The following is a 26,756-nucleotide window of genomic DNA, read 5'->3' on the forward strand; positions in this document are numbered from 1 at the left end:
TCATGTCTGGGAACCAACGCTTTAATTGTTATGATTGATCTCTTTTTTACAGTTTCTCTTGTCACGCAAAACACTTGCGGGCGGGCCTGTTGTCACATGCTTGTACTACCAGGAACCAGAAGGGAGGTTTAACTTTATGACAAATCTCTGGTTCCCAGGTATTATAAATAAATGATATTTTGAATAATTATGTTTGACATTCAGTCATGCACATATACACCCACATTTCACTTGTTCCTTTTACCAAACGATATCGTCTTTACATACATTCTTTACGCTCTTTCTACTGACATATCTTTCTTCTTTTTGAGGTGACTAGAACATCACCCTACTAAAAATATAGCATTTCATTTGGAGTCTCCTCGCGCCCTTATCGTCTTATCTTCGGGTTGTTTCCATCATCTTCGTGAACCAATCGTCATCACCGTCAATTTTCGTCAGCGCTAGTTTCCTGAGATCGCTCTCTTTGTCGGTTGACTGATGGAAAATGAAAGGACGATATTATGGTAGAAGCAGTTAATCGATTCTACTACTTGTACTATTCTTCGTACATCCATATTATTCTCTCTACCCTCCATACTCTCTACTTTATAAACCATCTTTTATTCATCCTACGCTTTATACTATAATTCTTTCTACAACCTTATACTATTCTTCCCACACATTATATTATTCTTCCTATACCCCATACTATTCTCCCAAAAAACCTTCTTCCTTCGCTACCCTCCCTAGGCACTCCTAAGCCCCCAACCCTCTCTTTCTTGCGCCGTTGTATCACAGTCATATCTTCCACTTTCGAATACATGTTCTTAATTCTTACCCACTTAATCATACAAAAGCATTTAAGCAATAAAATACCTGTGCATTATCAAGTCTCTGTAGTCGAACAGATGATCTTTTGGTCTCCTCACCCTCGTCCTGGGGGCAGTACCACAGACCAGGGCGACAGCGACGCGGTGCCGCTGACTTTTGCGCGGACAGCCGTCTCTTCTCCTGTAATCTCTCTGCATCGCGCTTGGGACAGTACCAGATTCCGGGCCGACACCTTCCTCGCTTCTGCTCCGAATCACTCATCCCCCTCCTGATGTCAGCGAGGACATCACCCTGTGGCGTCCGCGCGTCACTTTGCTGTGATTCTTCCTCACTTTGTTGTTTGTCCTTAATCAAGGAGCTGATGAATTTGTTGAATGCCTCATTCTCCCGCGCTTTCTCGGTTAATTCATCTCGTATAGATGGTCTTATCTTCTCGTAACCCTGTTCGTTTGATAACTGTAACAGCTCCCGTATGTACTCAGCCACTGTTCGTCTGGCGTTCGATGAGCTCTGCGGTGGAATGATACGAAACTTTGAATGAATGGAATACGTTATCACAGAAGCTTAGAACGATTACATTTGAAACCGTTCTTAACTAACGTCGACCCTAGCAAAGATTGCCATGTCCGGTACCGGGTAAAACAATCGAGCTGGTCACACAAATCTCGTAAATTCCACTTGGCAAAATTTCATATGTTTTACCCTTCGTTTATTGTCGAACAAGGACCACCGTCAACTAAACAATGCTAGGATGCCTCCCCCTAATCCTTACTCAGATGAGAAAAACTTTACGCTCCCCGGTAGTACTACTACCACTCGCTAACTTTTTCACGGTTTTTTTGGTCCTCTAACCCTGGCACTAGTCTTCCATCCCTAACCCTCACGATAAAAAAACTCTCTTGTCTAGTTGGAGGATTTTCTTTGTCCCTTGTCGCCGAAGTGCGCTAATTATACACGATCCTAGAACTAGTATTTATGCACGTACTATCCCTTCACGATAGAAATCACTAAAGTTTACTTGGAGGGTTTTCTTGGTTCTTACCCTAGCATCAGTTTTCTAACCCTAGCCCTTACGGTATAAACTACTCACGTCTCTTTGAAGATCTTGTGTTGTTTTATCCACCGGTTGCGCGTTCACCACTAGTACAAACAGCGCGCACACAAGCAGTACGTTCGCCATCAGTGTCGCTATATAAGTACGTTCAGATTAAATGATCCTGCAACAGGATAAGACATTTAGCAAAGAGACTGGGATAAACTGACGAGCATAAGCACGGGCACGAGGATAGCTCGCTGACAAAAAAAAAGTCATACAAAAAGGGTCTTGATTAGGTAAGCTCCCAAAGACAAGCTAAAGTTACGCCAAACGTTTAAATGGTAAGCGCTCTTTTTCCTATTTCTAAACCATTGATAAATGCGTTTGGAAAAGGGAAACAACTCCATTAGTTATTTTCTTGTTTTTCTTATTTGCACCTAATGGTACAATGATGTATTAATAAAAGGTCGTTTAACTTGCAGATGTTTTAATAACATTAATCTGCCCCTATTCATCTCTATATTCTTTCATTATACACACTGCAGTGTACACATAGCTCGTCATAGCGAATTATCATATTGGCGTAGACATTGAAATGGTGTTTGGGAGAAATGGGATCAACCCTCATCAAGCAACCATAGCCAGCACAATACTTTGTGTTCGTCGCACACTCAATAAACATAGCGGCGACCATCAAGCACACGATCCACCCCTTATCAGCTCCCACAAAAAGCGGAAGCAATTGAACAACAAAAATCATCCCCACTAGTCAAGATAAAGAGAGTTTGATATGGAAGTTGATAAGTGTTTAGGATGGCTCAATTAACATCCGTGTGGTGGACTATTATTTGATGAGCGTCGCGGGCGGTTTACAGTCTTCCGAGTGTTAATTTCCTTGATAATAAAATAATGCCAAATTACAGTACCCACAATCGATGCCCTTCAAGCAACAAAAGCAGAAAAGAGAGCGTGAGAAATGTCTGGCACGACAGACAAGAAAAAAAATCGATTCTTAGTTATTTTTTTATTGACAATATTTCTGTAGGTCTATTTCCATAGGTCTGTCTAGCCTAACCAATTTCTAATCACTCAAAGCATTTTCGTCCTTTTGAGCGCTAGACCCAGTGCTATATAAGGCATGAAAATCTAGTATGTATGAGATTTGCGAGGAATGCGATGGACAAGTGTGTTATCTATAAGAGCAAGCTGAAGTTGGCGATCTACGGCGCGTGCCGTTATCACATGTTACTTGCTGGCACGTTCTTTTTATATTTTTAGGAAGCTACCCGCTCTGTGTTATATAGAACTACAAAAATAACTTTCCGACTAACTGTTTGTAGAGTTGTAGAATAAAACCACCCTCACAAACCACTTCGCGGATGTATTTTCACTAAGCGAAGTCCTCCCATTTTTCTTCGCATCTTTCAAGTCCGTGCCGAGTGCGCGCTACTATATATCAGATTATTGGCGGATTGCTCGCGTTTAAGCCATGCTAGACGCACAAGGGATAGTACGCGTTACACTTAATGATGACGACGATAGACGAAAGAAAAAACTAGCGCGACAAATATTCCTATCATGTTCACATAAACACTTCTCTTCAATCAATTGTGTCTATTTTCACCGGATTTTTAGAATTGCTGAAATGTCAATGTCATTGTATAGTCTGTATAATTCAATCTTCTCCCAATTCTCAACAGATAATGCACTATTCCTTCACGACGGAAATCTTAAAGAGTTGTTTTAACAGCTTTCTTGTCTGTCAAAAATCTTCATTCGTTTTATTTGTTTGAAACATATCACAAACGTTAATAACGCTCTCTGTGAAACTGTGGAAACGCGTCCTGCGCTTCTGCTCATTTCAAAACGCCCTACTAACGTGACGCACCTAGTTATTCATTCAAGGGCAAAACTTTTGATTTAAAAGACGCATAATGTAGATGAGAATACGGCTCGCTTGCGAAAAAAAAGGAATTCTTGATAATTAAGATATTGGCTATATGATGTGTGTCATGACCGAGCGGAGCAGGCATCCAGCAGCAGGAGCCACAGGTGAGCAGCTTGCGTCCGGTCGCTACGCCTTTTATACAAACGTATTCAAAATTAAAAAAAAAATTATTGATTCATAAAAATACCGAAAAAATGGAATAAAACGCTAAAAGACTCAACTGTTACAAGGAAACATTCGTCATTCGACGAGAAAAAATTGCAATTTATCGCAAAGCAGTTCTAAATCACATCAAAATAGATCCTTACCTATGAATGAAAACTGTGCACTCGCTGAACTACTCAGGGTAATATCGTAGCCACGGGCTTGTTGAGTTCAGATCTACCTTGCGCCGTCTATCTAAGCGGTATATATGGCCCGCTTGGCTGACGTCATCGGCTTAAAGTTCCATTAATAACTGTGCCGCGTTTAAAGACTCGTTAATCCCACCCAAGGAACACTATAAACAGAAAATATAGGACCCCTGCTAGTAGACGATCATCGGGGTGTTGATTATAACCGGCAGCACTATTCTAAACACGCTCTCAAGTAAGAAAAGAACACCCTTGCGTAACGAAATGGGCTAATAGAATCATCTTAGGGTGCGTATATTAGCCTAATGGCACGATCATGAATGTTTCTATGGAATATTTGTGTGTTGTGTTTATTGAAATTTTAGTAATTGGTGCGTGCTTGCGAGAGTTGGCGACGATTCCCGCCCACCCTAGAATGTCAATCGGGAATCCATGGAATTCCCCTACCGTGGCATCATTACACAAACAGATTACGCGTTCACCCGCGAATCCAATTTAGGTCAAAGGAGCGAAACCATCTTGTACCAGCTTAAATGCTTTCGCAAGTTCCTGTTTGAGACTTTTCTTGTCAAAGTCTGCCATCCGCTTCGAGTTGCGAGTTTCGAGGGTTAAAAAATGTGTGGGTTATGATAGCGAACAAGTGTGTGCTAATCTAGCGATACACAGATGTACCTAGGCATGATGTGAATCGTATGTATTTGGCATAAAAGGCCATAAAATGTTTTCGTATTATTAACACGAAAATAAAGTGAAATCTCCTTTTCAATGGAGCTATCCGTCAAGGCTTAACACAGGATGTTTGGAAAGTAGTTCTTTCTGATGAGTTTGTGTGCTTTTAATTCGTAGCGACAATACATAAAAGTAAATAAAAAACGCTAGAAATAATGGAGAGAAGACAAACTATATCAATTGACGTTAATGAAGTGACAATGACTCGTGAAAGCCACTACACACAGGGAAACACATTCATTTCCAAAAAACTTTAATTTCCGGTAAGAAAGGTAAATGAAACCACTTGCTTCGTAAGCACCCAGTTCTGTCTAGAAACAAATAAGATTTTTTATGAAATGATTGATGAGTTCTTGTTTGATTTCACATTATTCGGCTTAAAGTTGAGTTTTTTAATAATCGAAAATTGAAAAGGTGCTCGTATATTTTGGTATACGTACAATATGGACGTATATACGAAACTAGACGAACAGTGTGTCGCACGAGGACAAGCAAATTACCGTCAAAAGAACGCCCGCCCTCTTTACATGGAAGAAAAACCCATAACACTGCAAAGTTTGAAAACTGGTGCACTAACAATCTAGCAATCAATTTTTCTCCAATATGGGAGTCAATGTGTTCCCCCACCCACCCACCCTGCGTAGACATCGAAATACAATGAGAAAAAACATACATTGTCTTCTTTAGAAGGCTTTTGTATTTCGTAAAACAGAGAATTGTTAGATGTTGGATTTTTCTTTAAGTATGCATTATTAATTTCAAGTTCCTCTCATGTGTTCAATAGGGATTTTGATAGAAGTTCCACACAATGTCTGCAGAGCACGCAAAAAGCGTATTATTCAGGATCTGGCCCGGAATGAAAGTAAGAAATATATAATTTCACTTATATGTGAGTGCATTTATGGTTAAGTCAATAAAGACACGCACGATACTGGAACGTATTTTTAAAAATCTGTTGCAATTACGAAAATGTCGTATTTGTTGTACGAAGCGCATTCGAACCACATCAGGTGTTGATCATGTGACCAGATCACGTGAGGCCTGGTGTGTGGCCGGTGTTACTTGTACCAATAAGTTCGTTTTTATTAAGTTCGTCTTGTCATACCCAACAGGTGTTTGTATGGCTTACGGCTTACGTGCACGAAGGATCCAGTGTTTCATGCCAGTCCAAGCGCGGTCTAAGAACACTTAAAAAGCTCTTCTTTGTGTTTTTTCGGAGTTATGTTTTTAAATGTACAGGAGCAATAAGGTGCACCTATTTCGATAAAGGTTCTCAGTGTCAATGGCGAATGACAAATGGTAGTTTAAATACCAAGCACTCAATGGGAAAAATCTTTTGTAAGAATGAAGATAATAAATAAACACATCACCATCTATATGTCCGGCATTACAAAAAATATGGCCCATGGTATTTTCGATACCAGAACTGTCATTTAGTAATTACCATCAGCCTTTTACGCTGAGAACGTATTTTTGAAATAGGTGCAAATGCATATTTGCCTACGACCTGCCCTCCCAATTTTTTATTTTCAGTTTTTTTTTTCATTACGTAAGCTCTCGTCGCTGCGCTATAGAATTATTTGCGTTATACATGAACTTCCAAAAGTACCTTATATGGTCCTTCAAAATTACCTTATATGGTATTTATTGAACGAATGTTGTCCACCTCACACTAGACAAGTAAAGTGATATAAATTTCTCACCCCCGTTCCCCTCCCCTTAAATCTGCATTGTGCGTATCGCTTCTTAACGTAATGCTCCTTAATGTGGTTTATTCGAGCTGACAACCTTATCCCATAAAACTTGGTGAAAACACAAGCACAAATGCAAGTGAAATTGGCCAAACGCAGGCAAATGAAGAAGTTACATTCCTTGCACTTGCTCGTGCGTTCCAGTGAGAATTGGAAAATTATATCTTGCGTTGCGTTTGCGTATCAGTCAGAACACGAGTGCGTGAATTCATGAAGTCATGCTCCCTTGGTAAAAAACACCAAATATTGTATAAAGGATATCCCTTTTTACTATAAGCATTAATTTCAATACAAATATAGACCTGTTATATGGCTAAGGTAGCTCTTGTTGCTCTTGGGAAATTTATTAAGTGCGTGGGTTTGTTGTATCCCCGAGTCAAAGGCTATGGGAGAGTCTGCTAACTAGAAGCATTTCTCGTGAATATTACGCTTTGAGCCTATTAATGCGTCTTCACGTGGATTAGGAAAAAAACGTGTCAGGTTCTCGCCTGGGGCATTCAATTCCATGTACTACCTAAGTTTCACGGTTCTTAGATTTATAAGAAAATACGGGTAGTATCTCTGAGGTGTCTGTAATGAGTTACTACAAGGAGAGTTCCAAGGCTAGGCGAACCGTGATCTTAGCGAGGGTAAGGTTTTATCAGCCAGCACGCCTGTCCTGGTATGCCTGCTATGTAAACAAGGCCTTTGGTAGAGGATTTATTTAAAAGTCCTGCACGTATATTTGGAATGCTACACACGAAAACCCAAATCAAAAATCTACGAAATTAAAGACTACGAATGTACCAAAATGGGTCAATCTTTGCCTCGTTATCTTATTGTAACACGTTGTATCCTATAATATAATTATGCATAAATAAAGACTCACGCTTGGATAACTGCCACATGCTACGCGCATCACACGACAGTTACCCTAACATCGCTATTAGATAATCTATGCTTTCTATTATACTTATAAATGGTCAAAATGAGTTAAAATTCGTGAACATACCTCTTACAAGACATAAACTTCTTCAGTACAATCTCATCCCCAACAACCGAGGCGCTGGTGACTTACTAGTGAACACGGGCGCGAGGATAAATGGAAATAGCCTCTCTCTTAGGTCTTAAGCTACGCATCTGAATCCCAGGAGCGCGCATAGGTATGACATGTATCCCCCGTATGACACGCTGGAGTGAACCTGATTCTAATAATAGAGTGATATTTAAAGCTCGCTCCTCGGACACGGCGCTCCCGTGAGCCGCGCTTCACTCAGAATGGAGATGCGCGCGGTGCGCGACAGTGATTGGCACTCTCAGCATCCTCAGACAGTCTCGCAGATGGGATACTTAATGGAACGAGAACACTAATCGACCTCAAAAAGGGATAACTTAAACCCATAGCGCTATTATCCCGGCATCGAGCGACACTTTGAAGTGATATGTACACAAATTAAAAGGAGATAGTTGGTCTCATGGTTAAGCTCTGATCTACCTCTCACGTTATTGAACTCACGAGAACGCTGGAGTATTGAATAAAGAACTGATACCAATTGGTTGTGTTATCTAACCAAAGTAGCTACGTCTTCTCTCCTTACCTTTTTTTGCCTTAGAAAAAAAAGCTTAAAAGAACCGGTTAATAAAAGCCAATTTGAGACAGCCCTTGTAGTAGAAATGCACGGACCGAATAACTTTTGAATTAATTGTGCTCCTGTTATGGTTTAAATAGGCTCAAGTAACGCATTTAAAAACAGTTATTTCTTTCTTCCGGAAACGTTAATTGGACATAGAAGTTACTGACGCAAGTACTTAGTCCCCGCCTCCTCACCAAGGTCATACCGTAGAACCAGTAGCACATCTTACTTTACGCAAAAGGACTTATTTGTTTAAAAGGAAATACTACAATAGATAAAGAACATATAAATGGGATTTAAAAAAAGGTTTGTGTGCGGCTGTTTTGAAAATGGATGACTGGTATTTGCGGGATTTAGCCGGAGGCGATAGAATATTTCGGTAAATTCTATGTCATCCGTGCGTGGTCCTGGATCGCCGGCTCATCATACGCTATCTTGCGCATTTGCGGTTAACTGACAGACAAATTTTGATTATAAAAAGCTCATCTCGGAAGCCTCTTGTTATATTTAGCAATCGATAGTCTATCTTATGACGAACCATATCAATAATCCATATTGATAGTCTATCATATTACGTTGACCACGATAGTCAACTTTTGTGAGGTTCGCTGTGGGCGCGTGGGAACTGATCGGAAGAGGCCCTTAAAAAAAGTTATACCTTCTGTGCGATCGCCTTATTGTCTTAGTGACTAGGTAAACATTTTCGCAAAGTCAAGGGTTATTTAGCAAACCTTTGAATAAAAAGAAGAAATTTCACACTAGAGAAACCAGACTACAGGTTTTAGCCGCTCCCCTGGAAGTGTAATGATAGAAAAAATGGCATCACAAAACAACAAAGCTGCATTGTGTAATACAAAACCATAAAGATGATAAATGCTTCCCAGTGGCTTAAGGCATAACTGTACAAGTCCAATATGTTTATTCTGCCTTATTCGCATCTTCATCAGAAAGAAACGTGTTAACTTTGAGATTCCATGCTAGTGCCATGAAAAGAGCATATGATTTGCTTGTGGATGCAAATCTTTGAATCTAATAAATAGCGGAGCATTACAGAATATCATTTCTCTAGCCTCTGTTTTTAATGCTTTCAGTAAGGACGCGAAAACCCAGTTAAGTTTTTTGGGGGTACTGATTTCCCCCCAAATGGCTTGGGATCCCCCTCCCCTCTCCCCTCACATACACACACCGAGCACGTTGTACTATTTGCCGAGTTGCGCTGTGTTGTAGAAGCGCCCTCATTTTGTGTTGTTTACGAGCGGCACTGGGCTGTGTGCGTTATTTCTGGCTAGCGTTGAAAGCAACCGATAAGAGGGTCATAATGACAATCAAGGCGATGAGTGTGGAATGATTAGCTGTGAACACATTGTTATACATGCTAACAGAAAGACGCACCACGCTTAGATGTCGCACTCCGTCTTATGGACGCGATGTCCGCGCGATGTGTTTCCCTGATGGCCTCTAGCACAGCTCCATGAGTGTCTAGGCTTAAAAGGCGTAAAAAGAACAGCTATATCGTCTTTCGACTGCACACTTATACGCTAACAGGCTTATTGTTATTATAACAGTGTGTTTGACCGTCGATTACGGCGGAACGAACATATCAGCGAATATCATCTTTACGTTCTCAAGTGGGACCAGACGTATGGCTTGAGTATCTCGCGATTAGCTTCGTTGTCTAGTAATAGACACATTGCATATTTCTTCGTCTAACAAAGCTTATCATCGAAATATATTCTCATATCATTCATTTTTCATGTAATAATCTCCTATCATAGTTCGGCTAATTGGTTCTGAAACATGCGAAATGTGAAAAATTAATTAGAATTATTACGAAATATATTAATTCTATATGCTTCTTAAAATACGGGTTACAAAAAAGAATATATCTCTCTATAAAAACATACGATAACAAATAAGATATTGTTCCACGTGTCTTCTGTGTAACATCCCCCAATATGTTGTTTACCTTACTTGAAAACCACTGATTTGCTACAAAATGCGGTTCTGTTTAACTTACTTGGTTGTGTAGTGTGCCGTGCAATCTCGTCCTTTTTCTGTTCAATACCTCGTCTGTTGTCTTCGTCGTCACAGTTTACTATTAATTACACTATTCACGCGATCCCTATTTATCATTGGACCAAATTCCGGTTCTCCTTTTTAAGAATTCTCGAGTCCTCGCTAATGGCGCGGCGTTCTCATCATTCTCTGCGTGTTTCCGCGGTCTATTTGCGTCCATACGAGTGTCATACCGAGGTGTGGTGGACGCGTCCATCGATAGTCGCGAAAAGGACGCGTGTTCATACTGACAAGCCGTCCAACGCAGACAAGCTGAAGATGTTTGGAATTCGCGATGTTCCTCTATTAGATGCCACTTAATCGAAATAGCGATTTCCTGATTACTCTCCGTTCACTAAGTCTTTCCGATCTCCGGTATTCATGTGATATTAAGACATAACTACGCTACCTTAAGGAGAAGAACTTTCTCGTACGGCGACGCCATAAAGCGAGCCCTACGCGTAGGCGGAGGTGTATCTATCGCGGTGTCTGTAATGGTAGTGTCATGTGGCGATAGTTGAAAAAGGCTATCTTTAAAGCGCAATAAATAGGCAACACACACTTTATGAACATAGTACCTTTTTATGCTGTTTAGTTTGTCCTATTTGTGTATTTTAAGTCCCATTTTTGCTATGTTAATTGTCGTTTTGTTTGCGTTTTTACGAATCAGGTCAAGCGAATCCATCTTATCTTATAGACAAGTCTTTATGTTTTCATCAAAGCCTGATGCGTAATATCATTACCCATGAAAAGCGCGGTATGCTAAAGATGGGTTAAAGAAGACCAGTACAAATTTCACCATCGCACGTTATGAACGGACAAGGACAGTGTGAAGCGGTTTGTTGGTGTAAACTTGTGATAAGGGCTCAAGTTATCAGTCTGTGGCTTGACCTCTGTGGTTGGATGGAACGCTTCACATATCAAACTTTGTGCGACATACCAGCGATTCATGGATCATTCTTACGATGAGCAAAACACAATACAATACAATGAACTTCTAACCAGAGTTTACATAACAAGATATAGCTTTTCTAAACGTGTGCCCCTTTAATGGTCAACTTATCTTCGTACACTTGTTCATATAAGAAGAGAAAAGATTTGGAGTGAGTGTGGGTATCGAATACCGCCAAACTTGTGCCCCTCCTAGAAATCATATACAGAGAAAAGAATGGGTGTTGCACTCACGCTTTGAAATGTCCTTCTTCTAGAATATCACAAGTAGAGAAAAAAGTGTTGCATTCGCGTCATTGGAATGTCCCCCATTTGGTTGCCTTTTATATCCTAAGAGAACAAAAAAAGTATTACTTAGTTGATAAAGTTTACCATGCACCGATAAAGAGAAATTCACAATATTAATTGTAGTTAGCGGAGATCAACCAGTGTGTGTGTGTGTGTGGGGGGGGGGGGGGTAGCCTATATGATATGGGCGCGGTTAAGCGCGCACGGGACATGCAATATGTCTACTTTTTCGAATTAAGAGCCACGGGACTCCAATTAGCGCCCATCTGCAGGAGAGAATCTCCGTCGTCATTTGTCCGCCTAGTGACTTGACTCAGAATCTTATCGTCATTTGACTTAAAAACTGATCGTCTTTTCGGCCGCAAGCAAAACAAACAAAAATATAAAAAGCATATGGGGTGGCTGGCCGAGGATCGACCTCCGAATTCAGGATAAAAGTAGAATATGGCAGTTTAAATATTTACGGCTAAGCTGAAGATGGAGCGGCCCGAACACCGCTATCTAGCAAACTGCACAACAAAGACACCTCAAGCAATAACCATAATTCTAGCCCTGTCTTATACGGTTACGCCACGCATAGCTCTCTGTGACGCATCGTGAAATAAATTGAGGTCTATTTTGGGAAATGACCGCTCTGGACTTTTTTCGTGCCAAAGACAAACAAAAATCAACTGAGTGTGCTTGAGTGCCCGTGGGCTTCAGTAATGGACGAGTCCCTAAACCAAGTTACTTTCTAATAAATCGATGCATTCAGTCTCCTAAATATCAATTGCTAATGGCAATGGGTGACAAAGTCTACACGTTTGGTTTTGAGTTGAGATTTTGGCCCAGGTATCGGGTATACCTGGAAGGAAGATTCCGCTATTTCCCGTCAAAAGCTATTTGCGTTCTCCGAAAAAGAAGTCTAGTTAACTGAACTAGTATCTCGTGCCATCATACCCAGAAAGTAACGAATGTACACTACTATAAACTCTTTTTCGTGTTTATTCGCCGAAGGTAATAGACTATTCACCGGTATTCTCCGAGAGGAGACTGAACAAGACATGTTGCTGTTTTTATTACCATTATGCTAGATTTACAACTTTGTTAACCTTACATACCGTAGGCGAGGCTTCAAACATTCAATATGTTAGTGTCCTTTTTTCAAGGTTTTGTTAGCTCCGACAAATGATAAAAATCGATTTTGACTTCCAACCAATGTTTTTAACCATCACAAAATACAGAACCTCCATTGAAGACATTTCTCGATTTTGACCACCATTACTTTTTAGACTAGAGTATTAATTTGATCCACTGTTTCTTACCGAATTTGATCGTTGGAATGTTTCATTCGTTTTGAATCCTCCACAGGCGATAAAATAAGCTCACTAAACGAAACTTGAATATGGATAGGTTATGAAGGAAAAAACTTTAAGTGATTTGTTGTTTCCTTTTTATAAAGAGACAAAGGATTTGCTGCTTTTATTCTCCCATAAATTTCCAGCAAATGTGAAAATTTCGCGCGCGTCAAATCATTTGGCAGGAAATCGTCAAACACAGGGAGTTTGAAACCGATATTCCATAAATACTTTATGATTTAGATTTATTGTAAGTTAACATACTATTTTGACGTGAAGCTCTATAAGTTTGGGCGTAAAAAGCAAGTTTTCGATAATCAGTGAAAAAATAGACCATTATTCCGACATAGCGAACCAATCAAAGCGCGCGGATGATCAAAGAGTTAACCAAAGGTCTGGTGTCCGCAGCACCGCACGTTAAGCATGGACAGGTCATGTGACTTCCATTATTACAGGTCTGGTGTCCGCAGCACCGCACGTTAAGCATGGACAGGTCATGTGACTTCCATTATTACAGGTCTAATGCCCGCAGCACCGCACGTTAAGCATGGACAGGTCATGTGACTTCCATTATTACAGGTCTAATGCCCGCAGCACCGCACGTTAAGCATGGACAGGTCATGTGACTTCCATTATTACAGGTCTAATGCCCGCAGCACCGCACGTTAAGCATGGACAGGTCATGTGACTTCCATTATTACAGGTCTGGTGTCCGCAGCACCGCACGTTAAGCATGGACAGGTCATGTGACTTCCATTATTACAGGTCTGGTGCCCGCAGCACCGCACGTTAAGCATGGACAGGTCATGTGACTTCCATTATTACAGGTCTGGTGCCCGCAGCACCGCACGCTAAGCATGGACAGGTCATGTGACTTCCATTATTACAGGTCTAATGCCCGCAGCACCGCACGTTAAGCATGGACAGGTCATGTGACTCCCATTATTACAGGTCTGGTGTCCGCAGCACCGCACGTTAAGCATGGACAGGTCATGTGACTCCCATTATTACAGGTCTATTGGCCGCAGCACCGCACGCTAAGCATGGACAGGTCATGTGACTTCCATTATTACAGGTTTAATGCCCGCAGCACCGCACGTTAAGCATGGACAGGTCATGTGACTCCCATTATTACAGGTCTATTGGCCGCAGCACCGCACGCTAAGCATGGACAGGTCATGTGACTCCCATTATTACAGGTCTGGTGCCCGCAGCACCGCACGTTAAGCATGGACAGGTCATGTGACTCCCATTATTACAGGTCTATTGGCCGCAGCACCGCACGCTAAGCATGGACAGGTCATGTGACTTCCATTATTACAGGTCTGGTGTCCGCAGCACCGCACGTTAAGCATGGACAAGTCATGTGACTCCCATTATTACAGGTCTGGTGTCCGCAGCACCGCACGTTAAGCATGGACAGGTCATGTGACTTCCATTATTACAGGTCTAATGCCCGCAGCACCGCACGTTAAGCATGGACAGGTCATGTGACTTCCATTATTACAGGTCTATTGGCCGCAGCACCGCACGCTAAGCATGGACAGGTCATGTGACTTCCATTATTACAGGTATAATGCCCGCAGCACCGCACGTTAAGCATGGACAGGTCATGTGACTTCCATTATTACAGGTCTAATGCCCGCAGCCCGCACGTTAAGCATGGACAGGTCATGTGACTTCCATTATTACAGGTCTAATGCCCGCAGCCCGCACGTTAAGCATGGACAGGTCATGTGACTTCCATTATTACAGGTCTGGTGCCCGCAGCACCGCACGTTAAGCATAGACAGGTCATGTGACTTCCATTATTACAGGTCTAATGCCCGCAGCACCGCACGTTAAGCATGGACAGGTCATGTGACTCCCATTATTACAGGTCTGGTGTCCGCAGCACCGCACGTTAAGCATGAATTCTCTAGATTTACGCTCGTCCCCCGACATTCGTATCATTCATTTTTACCCGATACTATACATGGTCACGACAAACAATTCAGTTTATGATAAGAGATTTTACCCAGAGTTCAACGCAATCCACTCTTGTAAGCGGTTGTTGGCATAATGGGAATGGGAGACCTTTTGACATTGCATGTTTTATTTTATTTTGAAATCTACTAATACAATTGAAATGATGATATCTTGAATAGGGGCTATATATACATGATGTGAATAACTATATAATTATAATCATATTTTCGTGCAGTTTTAGTGACATCCAGCACTTGGAGAGATATCGTAACATCCCGGTGTTACCATAGAGATCAGCCAGCTATAATCTACAGACATGTTGTTGCCATGGGAACCAGTCGTCTTGAAGCTTTCAACAGGAAAAGGCTGCGTATACTCGATACAGCTTTCAGGGGTCGGTTGCCATGGTGACTGATCAGCAAATTGCTGATCAAGAAAGCTGTCTTCGTGATGAGACTGGTGCAGATTGTTGGACGGGAGGGACTGAGTCAAGGGCTGGTAGAGGGGTGTGGCTGTTACTGATTGGCTGAGAGATGCCTCGAGCGACGTGGCAGCTAAGGATTGGTTCAGAGATGTCCCGAATGGCTGGTACAGTGACGTGGCAGTTGCTGATTGGTCGAGAGATTCCCTGAGAGCGCGTTTGTGAGCCCACCGCTGTCGCTCGTCGGCTTTCCGAATATCGCGCAGCATCGTAATGAAGAGTTTGTTCCTGTTTCGACGATCCCTGGCTCTCTTGTTAGCAAACCAAGTCTAGAATAGCAACAGTAAACGCGAAATTAGCTATAGCTAGTCATCACTGCGACAAACAATTCCTGAACAGTCAAAAATTTACGCATAACATTCAAGAGTTCAGTAATCCCGAGAGACGGTTTCCTATCAAATTTAAAAAAAAAACTACACTTCTAAAAGAATGTACTGCTCCACATGTTTCGCATAAGCTCTGACTTCTGGCAGATTTATATGAACCTTACCCGGATTCGCTTCTCTTTTGTCTGTAGCTCTTGCGCGAGTCGTGTACGCTGCTCTTTATTCGGGTGAATGTTACTCTCGTATTCCTGTAGCAGGCGGCTCTTGTCGGCAGCCGAGAAGAACTTTCTAGCGCGCACTGATGTAGGAGTGGTGTGTGGGGGAGAGGTGAAGGGTTGCTCTAGCTCAACCAGCGGAACGAAGTCTGGACACAAATAAAATACAAATGAAATATCATCAGTTTATATGATAGCATGGTCTTTCTCCTTTTAAGTGTAACCATGGGTGTTAAGCGTTAACATTCATATTTGGCTCAAGTTGTTTCTTCGATTTAGAATAGTCAAATACGTTTGAAAAAAGTATAAAAAGAAGGGAAGGGGCAGCCAATCTTTGTTAAGATGGGTTTTAACACAAAATATATCCTCCATTATATCCGTCGTGACAAAAAACACGTGCACTACTCACCATATCGCTTGCTGGCCCGAGATGCACTAGGGGCGTCCACGAAACACAGGCGACGCTTGACACGTGACCAGCGTGTGTAGGAACCCATTCTCAGCGTAACAGGGGGTCTCCAAGTTTGCAGAAGTTGATAAAGGCTGAACTGCTTCTGTCTCAAAGTTGATTAATAACACGGTGTTTCTGATGTATCTAGTTGGTATTGCACTGATTGGATTATGATTTAGTGTTGATCACATGCCCGGGTATTTATGCGCTCTTAGTGGGAGGAGCTAAATCCACGACTATTGTTCTCGCGTCAACACAAATGACAACAATAGCACATAAACCGAGTTGAATAGCTTTTCTACCCAGGAATTTCATAGAAACATTGAACCAAGGATACATGTTTTAGTAGTTAATTTGATATGGCAAAATGCAGTAAACAAGCCTATCTTTCGCGTGTCTGTCTTGTAGCAGCAGAGAGCAGCAAATCAACGGGTTTTATTACAAGTTACTATACTCGCTGATTCTGATCTGACATAGAAAGCATTAATATTGAAAGTAATATAAAGAAATATGTATCACTCCTATTCCTTATCGGATCTATAGGCGTTTTTTTCTCACACGCATACGCGAGTACGCAACGATAAAATCCGCAGTTTTTGTCTCACTCCGTTTGCGTATCAGCTACGCATGCTTAAGAAATCACTCTAGCTTACTCCTGCTCTGAGCCAATAAATGTCTAAAACTTCTCCTACTTTCTTCCTTGTATAATAAACATTTTGTGTATCATGTGCAACAGTTGTGATTTCTGTAGGGTTTAATGATTTTATGGTACAGAATCTTTTGTTACAAATAATATTATGTTAGAAAACATTTTATATTTACCAAACGCAAATTGGAAACATTATCTTACAATAATTTATATTTTTTCGTGAAAAAGGGATAAAACTTCATACACCCAGCATCGAGTCACGTCTGGAAGCACAAGATAGCACGACACTAAGAGTCAAACAAAAGTCGCGTGAATTTCAATGGAACAATAGGAAAAATATTTTTCGCACTTTTTCGTGAGCAGCGGCGGTGAAGAGTTTTGTTCTATTCAACTCGCATCACTTTCGTGTGTTCTATTGTTTAGCGCTTGGCTTCTTTTACAACCTTATGAATACCAGATTCTAAAAATCAATCACCGCCTCCACTTTAAGAACATATCATCAGAAAACAAGACATTCGTCCATCATGAGCTCAGCGCAAGCTAGACACACGTCAAGAAGACGACTCGACTTTGGTAAAAGCTCAATTTCTGCCATCAACGAATACTACGGTATGTACCACCTCACGCGGTATAACAGTGTTTGTGGTTTCCCATTAAGTGCCAAGGCTTTGGAAAACGCTATCTCACAATAAATTTAGGTTGATGCTGCTTCTTTTACACGTGTATATATGCCTTAAAAATGGTATTATGAAATACGATCTAAGATGATTTATCATTGTTTTTAGGCATTTCCATGATTGATAGTCACCAAAAAGTGCTCAGCGACAGCATGGCGATACCGCAGACCAGCAGGACGCGCTTCAATTTATATGTCAAACAACTCCAGCAAAAGCCCGTGTACGCTCATGACGTCAGTGATGACGTTGATGGTGACTCCGGTGATGACGTAGCCACAGAAGTGATAGAGAAGCCTCCACTTGACCAACCCGAGCAAAACTTTGTCTCCATAAGTGGAACTTTGATTAATGATTTGTGCTTGAAGGGAGCGGCGTAAGGATGGAATAGAAATATGACGATGCTTAGAGGCCTGTCGATAAAACTGCTTGATATAACCGTGTGCACCGAGCAGTTTTGTAGTGTTTCTCTGGCTGCTAACGGCAAATTTGTTGTTCTTTGTAGCTGCTGTTGGAGTGATTTCTTTAGGCAGAAGCGCATCCACATAGACTCAGCTTTATGAGAATAGATAACGTGGCAGAGTATAAAGCGCACGAATAAAATTCTCCTACCTTCACTTGTGACACGCATAATGCACGTAGCAATTAAAGATATTTAGGTTAACACTTTTTTATATAAGGATAACAAGCAACCTGTTCCCTCATCCAACCATGTAACAACACAAATATGAATAAAGCACGTGAGACTTTAGAATGAGCGTCCGTATTCCATGCGCGCGCACGATATTTTCCCCTGAGGAATGCGAAGTATGCCGCCATTCCCAATCCAAAAGATGTTTATTTAGAGTCCTCGATAAATCCGGCCGCGATCTCTGCGTTACATTTGTCGTGCTTAGCGATGGAGATACTACAAGAGAGACGTTATATCGATAGAAGCACTTCAAACTCGCAGTTAGATCATGCTTCTTACAACAAACTACCGTACCACGATGGCTCCGATTGGTTTATTGGTAAGATGATTTTTTTTCATGCGTTAGCTTTCAATTCCCGCTTTCAAATTATTGAGTATAAGCCCTTTTCTCGACCTCAGAACACAGGTCGTTTTGCAACCCTTCCCCCTTCAAAAGACTTATCTTTGCAGTATCTTTATAAACCCTTTCCACGACCAGGGTACAGGCCAGTTTGCAACACTTCATACGACGTGTCTTTGCTCGGCGAGGCCGTAAGACGAGCGCAAGGGTTGGCCCCAGCGCGATTGCAGTTTAACGGAGAGAAACTCACTCGCTTGCTCCAAGTGTACGAAGAAACGTGTAGACCAAACAAGGCTCGCGTGCGAATGCTGGCATCAGAACTACAAACCACCGAGAAGCGAATCACGGTAGGAGATAACAGAACTAAACATAAAACAGGACAGTCCTTTAATTTGTACACAATGTCTGTAGCCATGTTGTAGTCATACTATTGTCATTGATAAGGAGAAACAAATCGAATAGCGTAAACTTTTTTCCGTGTTGTTTTATTTTTCTGTTTGTTCTCCTCTCAGCAATGGTTCATAAACCGCCGAAACAGGTTTAAAAAGATAGAGGGGAACTGGGACGAATTATCAGGTAGCGTTCAACAGAAGCGTAAACGAGTTACACAAGCGGAATCTTGGAATGACTGCTACAAGAGAATTCCATCGCAAAGAAATGATAGCGCGCAAGTGGACTACGACTCTTCACTTGATTATTCTACAACTAAACCCGAGCCACTTTAGCCCTCTCTACGACTCATCACCGTCTGGCCAGGGCTTAGAGGAGGACTCGTCAAGGTTTAACTACTCTAACACTGTGCCTTTGAGGCATTTCTCAGAGCCAGAAGCGCGAGACTTTGTGGTTTGGGATCCAGCGCCAGGTGTCGAGGCGAGAGAGGAAAACACGCCGCCCTCTGTTGCTTCTCTCTCTTTTCTGCGAACACACCCAGAATTGAGGTACGTTAGTACAAATGAACTATTACAGGCCAAGAGCAAGGAGACACGAAAGGCCGATACACTCTCGACGACTCCTCAACAAAATGCAAAGGTTGATTACATTAATAGGAGAGATGGTCTATCACATGGTGCAGAGGTGAACAACGAGACACTACCCTCCATTGGCGCGCCCGAGAAGCAAATAAAGCAAAGTTATACCGACAACACAAACGAACTATCTCTCAGAGAGCATAGTCCTACCAACAACACAAATAATCTCTCTCACAGAGAGCATAGTCATTCCAACAACACAAACGAACTCTCTCACAGGGAGCATGGTCATACCAACAACACAAACGAACTCTCTCAGTCGGGAGATTATTACGATTTTATTAGGAATTTTCTATCGGATGCAGGATTGTACAAGAGAGAATTAAGTTCGATTACAATTTCTATTGATGGATAACTATCCTATTTGAGTTACAATGTTTACAATTTTGTGAGATCAAGGTTTTGGGTTTTAACAAAATAAAGTGTTGTCAGGGGGTTAACTAGGCAAAGTGCATGCGGGAGGTCACAATACGACGGCTGGTTGCTGGTTCACAGTAGCGTTTATTGTAAGGACAAGCTCATTTTAGGAAGCAGGGAGGTATTCAAGCTCGTTCTAGGAGGTAACGGTCAGACGATTCTCAGAAGGCGAGGCTGATAGAAGGGAATCCTTACTAGACCTCTTCCTCGACTAGGGATTGTCTTCCAAAGCCAACAGAACTTACTCGATAGCCTCCACAGCAAGCTGTCGTTATTACAAGTGCAATATGTTTTACAGTGAACTCCTATTTATACTGACTAATTAACAATTTGGCAAAAACTGGTTTGACTGCTCTAACGAAGGTGATGCAATAATTGCAAACTGATGTTGATCTAAGGAAAAGGTACAATTTTAGAAATGATGATTACTAAAGCGCGTTAATTGACTAGAAACAATAATCATATAAAATACTATAGAATAAAGAGGCTGAGGAATATGTTTGGCTTGTTGGACATATCTGGAAATTAGATGTTTATCTTGAGTTAACGCTAAACTGGTTTTGGAGTAAGTAACACTGCGCATGACCTGTATGACTAGCCTCTGACTAGCAGGTGCATACTTAGTATTCAAAATGGAAGGTGAAAAGGTGATAGAAGGTCAATATTGAGATCCGGTGAGCGAACTAGGATTTCAAGAATACTTATATCGAGATGTTGTAGAATAGTCGCACAACAAAAGTAATGCTCTGGTAGAAGTCGTTGAAAACTGGTTTTGATTAGGAAAAAACCGAAACTTTTAAGAAACTATTTTAGAAGTGCAATATGGCTAGGAACCAGATAAACATCCATCACATTTTCTTAGCTTTGTTTCTCATTTGATTTGAGTAAACCAAGTTTACAAGTGACGCAGATGAGAACAATAGCGGAAAACTTCGCTAATGAACCGAGCAAAGAAACAAAAGCATCAAGAAACAAAAGAGCGAAAAATTCGCACTTCTAGGAATGAAAAATTCACACCTCCAATGCTATTGTCTAGCAAGTCTATTTTTGTGTTTGTTTATCCTAGCTCTTTATGAATGAGGTGTATATAAACTGTCTGAATCAAACACTGATCATAACATACCAAACATCTTATGGCATCATGAACAATACAACCTGCGCAATCGAGAAAGTCAAACGCTTTCTGACGTATGGCAGTGACAGCGATATCTCCGAGACACGGTCCAGCGGTAAGCCGAGTTCATTTCTACGTGTGTTTTTTTTTCACCGTATAAGAGACTCGTAAGAGCCAACTACCCCCGATAAAAAAATGTGATTTTGACAGTTTGAAACCCGCACTAACAATTCTTTTTCTATCTCATCCTTCATGTTCAGGCCTTGTGCGAAGCCCCGCAGTAATCAAACCTCACCGAAAAAGACGGATCAGAGGAACTGCGAAGCGCATGCGTAGTAAGCTCAGCAAAAGACAAGTGAATAAACTTGATACTGCCTTCATGGAAAACGACTTCCCGACAACCATTGCGCGTCACAAGCTCGCCGCCGAGATCAAAGCTCCCGTCAAACGAATTAAGGTGAAGAAGATGATGAGAACATAATAAATCATCAAGCCAAGAATGCTTCTACGCCAAAGGCATCTCGCAAGGGGCATGAGTCAGCGGCTATTTCCATCCACACCGGGAGCTTCTCATCGCATGACCATCTTGCAGCCGCTGACCAACCATGTCCGTCGCCGTCCATTCCACAGTTGTCTGACTCCTCCTTAGGCTCCACGCGTATGTTCTGTTTCCCGTACCCAGGCTCCCCGCGGTACTGCTCCACTCCTCCCTACGATAGACCAGCCGAGAGTAAGGAGCTTCCCGCTTACATCTTTGGCGCCGAGTTCGACGAGCACTTCAGACCAAAGACCCCCACCGCCCCACTGAGCACGCGTAGAGCCAAACACGCGCGTACGGGATTGACGACGTGATGTCATCACGGATGGGTGAGATGAAGCGGGTGATGGAGAGGATACTGCAACAGAACACACAGATCCTAGAGATGCTACAAGACCGCACTGCACCGAGGCTTAGGGGTCATCGATTTCTATATGTAATATTTCAACACACCCCATGTATTAAAATATCCGAAAACTGCTTTGTTTTGTTGGTTTTCTGTGTATTTTTTTTACTAACCATATATACGTCCGATCAATAGTTGTTATTTTAGCAGTTCTGGGTCCCCATTCTTCATCATGATCAGTAATATTAAGTAACATTCCTTTTTTGGCTCGAATTTTTTTTAAATAATTAAAATTATTCTACCGAAGTAACATCGTTTTTGAAGAGAAAATAGAGAGGAAAAAAATAAAAGAAAAAGTGGACCATACATCCAGACGTGATGCTGAATCATCGCATAACAGCACGAGCTTCCCTAAGCTGCACACTGACGTTTGATGGTGATTAATTAAACCTGGGTGCTTCGCATCAGTTTGACCAAGCGGCGCGACGGACGAAAAAGCCGTTAGGGATTTGCTAAAAAAATCATTCCAATATCCCAAAAAAGGAAATGAAAAAAAATACATGTTATCTTACATTTACATAACTTGTTGATAACGATAAGTACAGAAATTGTTGAGCCTATTCGTACGGCCGCAGATGGGGACAACAGACGCCGTACCGGACCGTAAACCATACCCATGGTGCGTTGCTACAGGAATAGGAATTAAGCGTTTAAGGGGGCCTCCGCGTTTGGCCTTTGCCACGAGAGCGATGCATGCCGTTTCTCTACGCTGGCATAGTGTTTCCAATCTAGCGTGTGATAATGCCTCATGGTAAGAGAGGTTTGGAAACACTATGCGCAGCACTTTTTTTTGGACCGATTCCACTAACTCTACCAAGTGCTCTGGCAATGCCGACCAGACAGGCGAAGCATATTCAAGCACAGGTCTCATTGTGCTACAGTATACTTGAATAAGGTCGTTTGATGATAGACCGCTTTTCTTGAGCGCACGGATTGCATACAAACGCTTGGTGGCCTTCTTCACGATAGCATCACAGTGAGTATTCCACGAGAAGTCACTGGTGATGTGGACACCAAGCAACTTATAGCAATCCACGCGCTCAATAACACAACCATTTATGAGCATAGGAGCAAGCTCAGTAGAATTATAAGTAAGGAAGCACATGGCCATTTCTTTGCATTTCTTGGCATTAAGGCGCATATTGCGTGCAAGGGCATAGCTATTTATGTCATTCGCAACAAACGGAAGGTAGCTAGGAGAATTTCTTGGAACAATTTCAAAAACTGTAGCGTCATCTACATACTTGATGCGATACTGCCAGTCGCGCGCTAACCTATTCACCAATATTGCAAATAGTAACGGAGCTAGCCTGGTGCCCTGTGGGATTCCTCCCTTAGGTGATATTACATGGGAGCGTGAATCCCTTATCTTAACATACTGACTCCTGTTGGATACAAATGACGACACCCATCGAATGATACATTCATGGACACCTAGGTGACTCATTTCTGCTATTAGAACGTTATGGTCCACTAAATCAAAGCCTTTACTGAAGTCAGAAAAAAACAGTCTGACCCAGCAGTCCCCTTTGTCGAGAGCCTCGAAAATTATGTGCATCAAATAGACCAGCGCTTCAGTAGTAGACTTCCCAGCGACTGCAAACTGTAACCAGTCCAGTTGATGTAGCACTTGATGGAATAGTGGCTGAAGCGTAAACCCTTCCAGTACTTTGGCGAGTTGTGATGTCAAGGCGATCGGCCGTAGGTCATCTTCGACTACTTTAGGGCGGGGGCACTTGGGGATGGGCGAGATCTCAGACTGCTTTAGTGGAGCAGGGACGTATCCTTGAATGAGCGACGCATTGTATAGATCGCAAACCACAGGAGCGAGTTCGATTGCAAAGGTGTTCCAGATCCTAGCTGGAATTGGATCAGGACCAGATGACTTGTTGGTTTTCACCTGACGGAGGGCCTGGTACGCACGCCTATTATCGATCAACAGATCATCAGGGACCTGGTAAAATGTCCCAGGTGCTTGAGGCGGGAGTGGTTCAAAGTGCGCAGTTAAACTACCGAGAAAATTGTTAAATCTAGTAGCTAGGTCAGAGGTTGTTGGAATGTCGTCACACAACATCTGTTGAGACCAGTCACGTGAAGACCCGCTGTCCCCAGATAGACCCTTGACTTCTTTCCACCACCTTTTCACATTGGTATTCTTGAGTTTGGCGACTTTGGTCTTATAGTAAGAGGCTTTGCTTTTTTTGCACTCTTCCTGAACAGAGTTTCTGTACATTTTGAATTGCGGTGAGTCATTTCCAAATTGATGTAATGCCTTTTGGCGTTTGGAAACAAGGTACTTGAGCTTATTGGATACCCACGGTTTATCACTACTGCAGATCGATATCTTCCTGAGAGGGAGATACTTATCGACAGCCATATACAAAACATCCGAAAATGCCTGGAATTTTTCAGAGACCAGCTGTTTGTCAAATACTTCGGTCCAGCGCTGCTGCGTTATCCAACAGCCAAAGTCCCGGATCTTACTGGGCCGGAGGTCACGTTTCCAAATAGTTGTCTTAGCCCTAGGTTTGAGAGACCTCAGAATAGGCGTTATAAGCAACGTGTAGTGGTCGGATCTTCCAATCTTTGGCAGCTGGCACACAGGAGCGAAGGAGTTGGGCATGTTGGTAAGGCACCAGTCGAGGATGCCGGTATCACGGGTCAGTACTTTGACGATCTGAGAGAGACCCGTAGCACGCTTTGTAGCGACTACACTGAACCGAGTACTTGTGGGATTGAAATCACCGCAGATAAGAACAAGTCCCTCTGGATGATTACGTAGGAAGCTCTCAGTATTAGACTGCAGATGTTCTAGGAGCCTACAGTTCTCAACCTCGTCACAACTAGTGGAGTGGTATACAGATCCAAGTAATATCCTGGAGATTTTGCGAGGGAGCCTGCGTGGTCTAGCATCAATCCATATCGATTCGATGTCCTGTGATTCGTAGTCAGACAGTCTTGTGCACGAGATGTTAGAGTCGACGTAAACGCATACACCACCACCAGACGTGTGTGTTCTATCGCGCCTGAAGCACGAAAACCCGGGGAGGTTAACTGCAGCATCCGGGATGTCAGGGTGCAGCCAAGACTCAGTGATGCAGACGATTTGGGGTCTATTGAGATTAACAACAGTTTGAAGCTCATCGATCTTGTGTTGAATTGATCTGATATTACTGTAAACCAAACTAGGAATTGAAGCTTTAAGAGTTCCAGCAGCGACATCATCGACTGATGGGGTACCTGTGGTCTCAGGCACAGGGAGACCATCCGAACGGTTGACTCGGGACTTACGAGAGGATCTAAAAGGTTTTCTAATGCCTAGATCCTTCAAACGAAGCCACAGTTCTTTATCAATACGTTGCTTGGGTTGTGTTTTCCTAATTGACTTCAGCGTAGCGCTGTCATAAACCCTTCTCGAGCTCAGAGAACGTATCGGATTTCCAAGATGGCGGACATGAGCACTCGGATTCGGGAACCCATGATCTTGACTGAAACAAGGCCAAATGATGATAAAACAGGGCCACCAACACACCAGGAATAAGGACTGCCATTTAGCTGATGTAATAGGCCACATGCCGGCCGCAAGATAGACTTGAAATTGAACGTTGGACAAAAACAGACAGACAAATTCTAACGTGGGGCAACCCGTGGAGGTGCCGCTGCCGTGGAGGTGTCCTACCAACAACACAAATAATCTCTCTCACAGAGAGCATAGTCATTCCAACAACACAAACGAACTCTCTCACAGAGAGCATGGTCATACAAACAACACAAACGAACTCTCTCAGTCGGGAGATTATTACGATTTTATTAGGAATTTTCTATCGGATGCAGGATTGTACAAGAGAGAGAATTAAGTTAGGTTACAATTTCTATTGATGGATAACTATCCTATTTGAGTTACAATGTTTACCATTCTGTGAGATCAAGGTTTTGGGTTTTAACAAAATAAAGTGTTGTCAGGGGTTAACTAGGTCAAAGTGAATGCGGGAGGTCACAATACGACGGCTGATTGCTTGTTTACAGTAGCGTTTATTGTAAGGACAAGATCATTTTAGCAAGCAGAGGTATTCAAGCTCGTCTAGGAGGTAACGATCAGACGATTCTCAGAAGGCGAGGCTGATAGAAGGGAATCCTTACTAGACCTCTTCCTCGACTAGGGATTGTCTTCCAAAGCCAACAGAACTTCCTCGATAGCCTCCACAGCAAGCTGTCGTTATTACAAGTGCAATATGTTTTACAGTGAACTCCTATTTATACTGACTAATTAACAATTTGGCAAAAACTGGTTTGACTGCTCTAACGAAGGTGATGCAATAATTGCAAACTGATGTTGATCTAAGGAAAAGGTACAATTTTAGAAATGATGATTACTAAAGCGCGTTAATTGACTAGAAACAATAATCATATAAAATACTATAGAATAAAGAGGCTGAGAAATATGTTTGGCTTGTTGGACATATCTGGAAATTAGATGTTTATCTTGAGTTAACGCTAAACTGGTTTTGGAGTAACACTGCGCATGACCTGTATGACTATCCTCTGACTAGCAGGTGCATACTTAGTATTCAGAATGGGAGGTGA

General features: G+C 42.1%; 4 protein-coding genes across 6 annotated transcripts; 1 reads left to right on the forward strand and 3 right to left on the reverse strand.

The window, feature by feature from the left end:
- LOC116612535 lies at nucleotides 1-10,433 on the reverse strand. Of its 3 annotated transcripts, none has more exons than XM_032373317.2 (4): nucleotides 10,261-10,433; nucleotides 1,904-2,030; nucleotides 859-1,323; nucleotides 1-477 (listed from the first exon to the last, which is right to left on the reverse strand). In XM_032373317.2, the coding sequence occupies exons 2-4, from the start codon at nucleotides 1,991-1,993 to the stop codon at nucleotides 379-381; spliced, it is 654 nt and encodes a 217-aa protein (XP_032229208.2). In that variant the 5' UTR covers nucleotides 1,994-2,030; nucleotides 10,261-10,433; the 3' UTR covers nucleotides 1-378. The 3 variants fall into 3 exon arrangements, with proteins under 3 accessions (XP_032229208.2, XP_032229207.2, XP_032229206.2); XM_032373316.2 differs by lacking the exon at nucleotides 10,261-10,433 and adding an exon at nucleotides 7,622-7,888; XM_032373315.2 differs by lacking the exon at nucleotides 10,261-10,433 and adding an exon at nucleotides 4,106-4,371.
- Nucleotides 10,434-14,951: 4,518 nt separating this feature from the next.
- LOC125563043 (homeobox protein ceh-62-like) lies at nucleotides 14,952-16,361 on the reverse strand. Its single transcript, XM_048727718.1, has 3 exons — nucleotides 16,274-16,361; nucleotides 15,814-16,013; nucleotides 14,952-15,592 (listed from the first exon to the last, which is right to left on the reverse strand). Exons 1-3 carry the CDS (start codon nucleotides 16,359-16,361, stop codon nucleotides 15,080-15,082), a joined length of 801 nt encoding a protein of 266 aa, XP_048583675.1. The 3' UTR covers nucleotides 14,952-15,079.
- Nucleotides 16,362-17,436: 1,075 nt separating this feature from the next.
- Nucleotides 17,437-18,388, forward strand: LOC125565531. Its single transcript, XM_048728393.1, has 2 exons — nucleotides 17,437-17,573; nucleotides 17,750-18,388. Exons 1-2 carry the CDS (start codon nucleotides 17,489-17,491, stop codon nucleotides 18,016-18,018), a joined length of 354 nt encoding a protein of 117 aa, XP_048584350.1. The 5' UTR covers nucleotides 17,437-17,488; the 3' UTR covers nucleotides 18,019-18,388.
- Nucleotides 18,389-21,716: 3,328 nt separating this feature from the next.
- LOC116618136 lies at nucleotides 21,717-25,746 on the reverse strand. Its single transcript, XM_048727723.1, has 2 exons — nucleotides 23,059-25,746; nucleotides 21,717-21,938 (listed from the first exon to the last, which is right to left on the reverse strand). Exons 1-2 carry the CDS (start codon nucleotides 25,744-25,746, stop codon nucleotides 21,717-21,719), a joined length of 2,910 nt encoding a protein of 969 aa, XP_048583680.1.
- Nucleotides 25,747-26,756: the final 1,010 nt, after the last annotated feature.

Source organism: Nematostella vectensis, chromosome 1 (genome assembly GCF_932526225.1).
Source record: "Nematostella vectensis chromosome 1, jaNemVect1.1, whole genome shotgun sequence".
In the NCBI taxonomy this organism is placed as follows: domain Eukaryota; kingdom Metazoa; phylum Cnidaria; class Anthozoa; order Actiniaria; family Edwardsiidae; genus Nematostella; species Nematostella vectensis.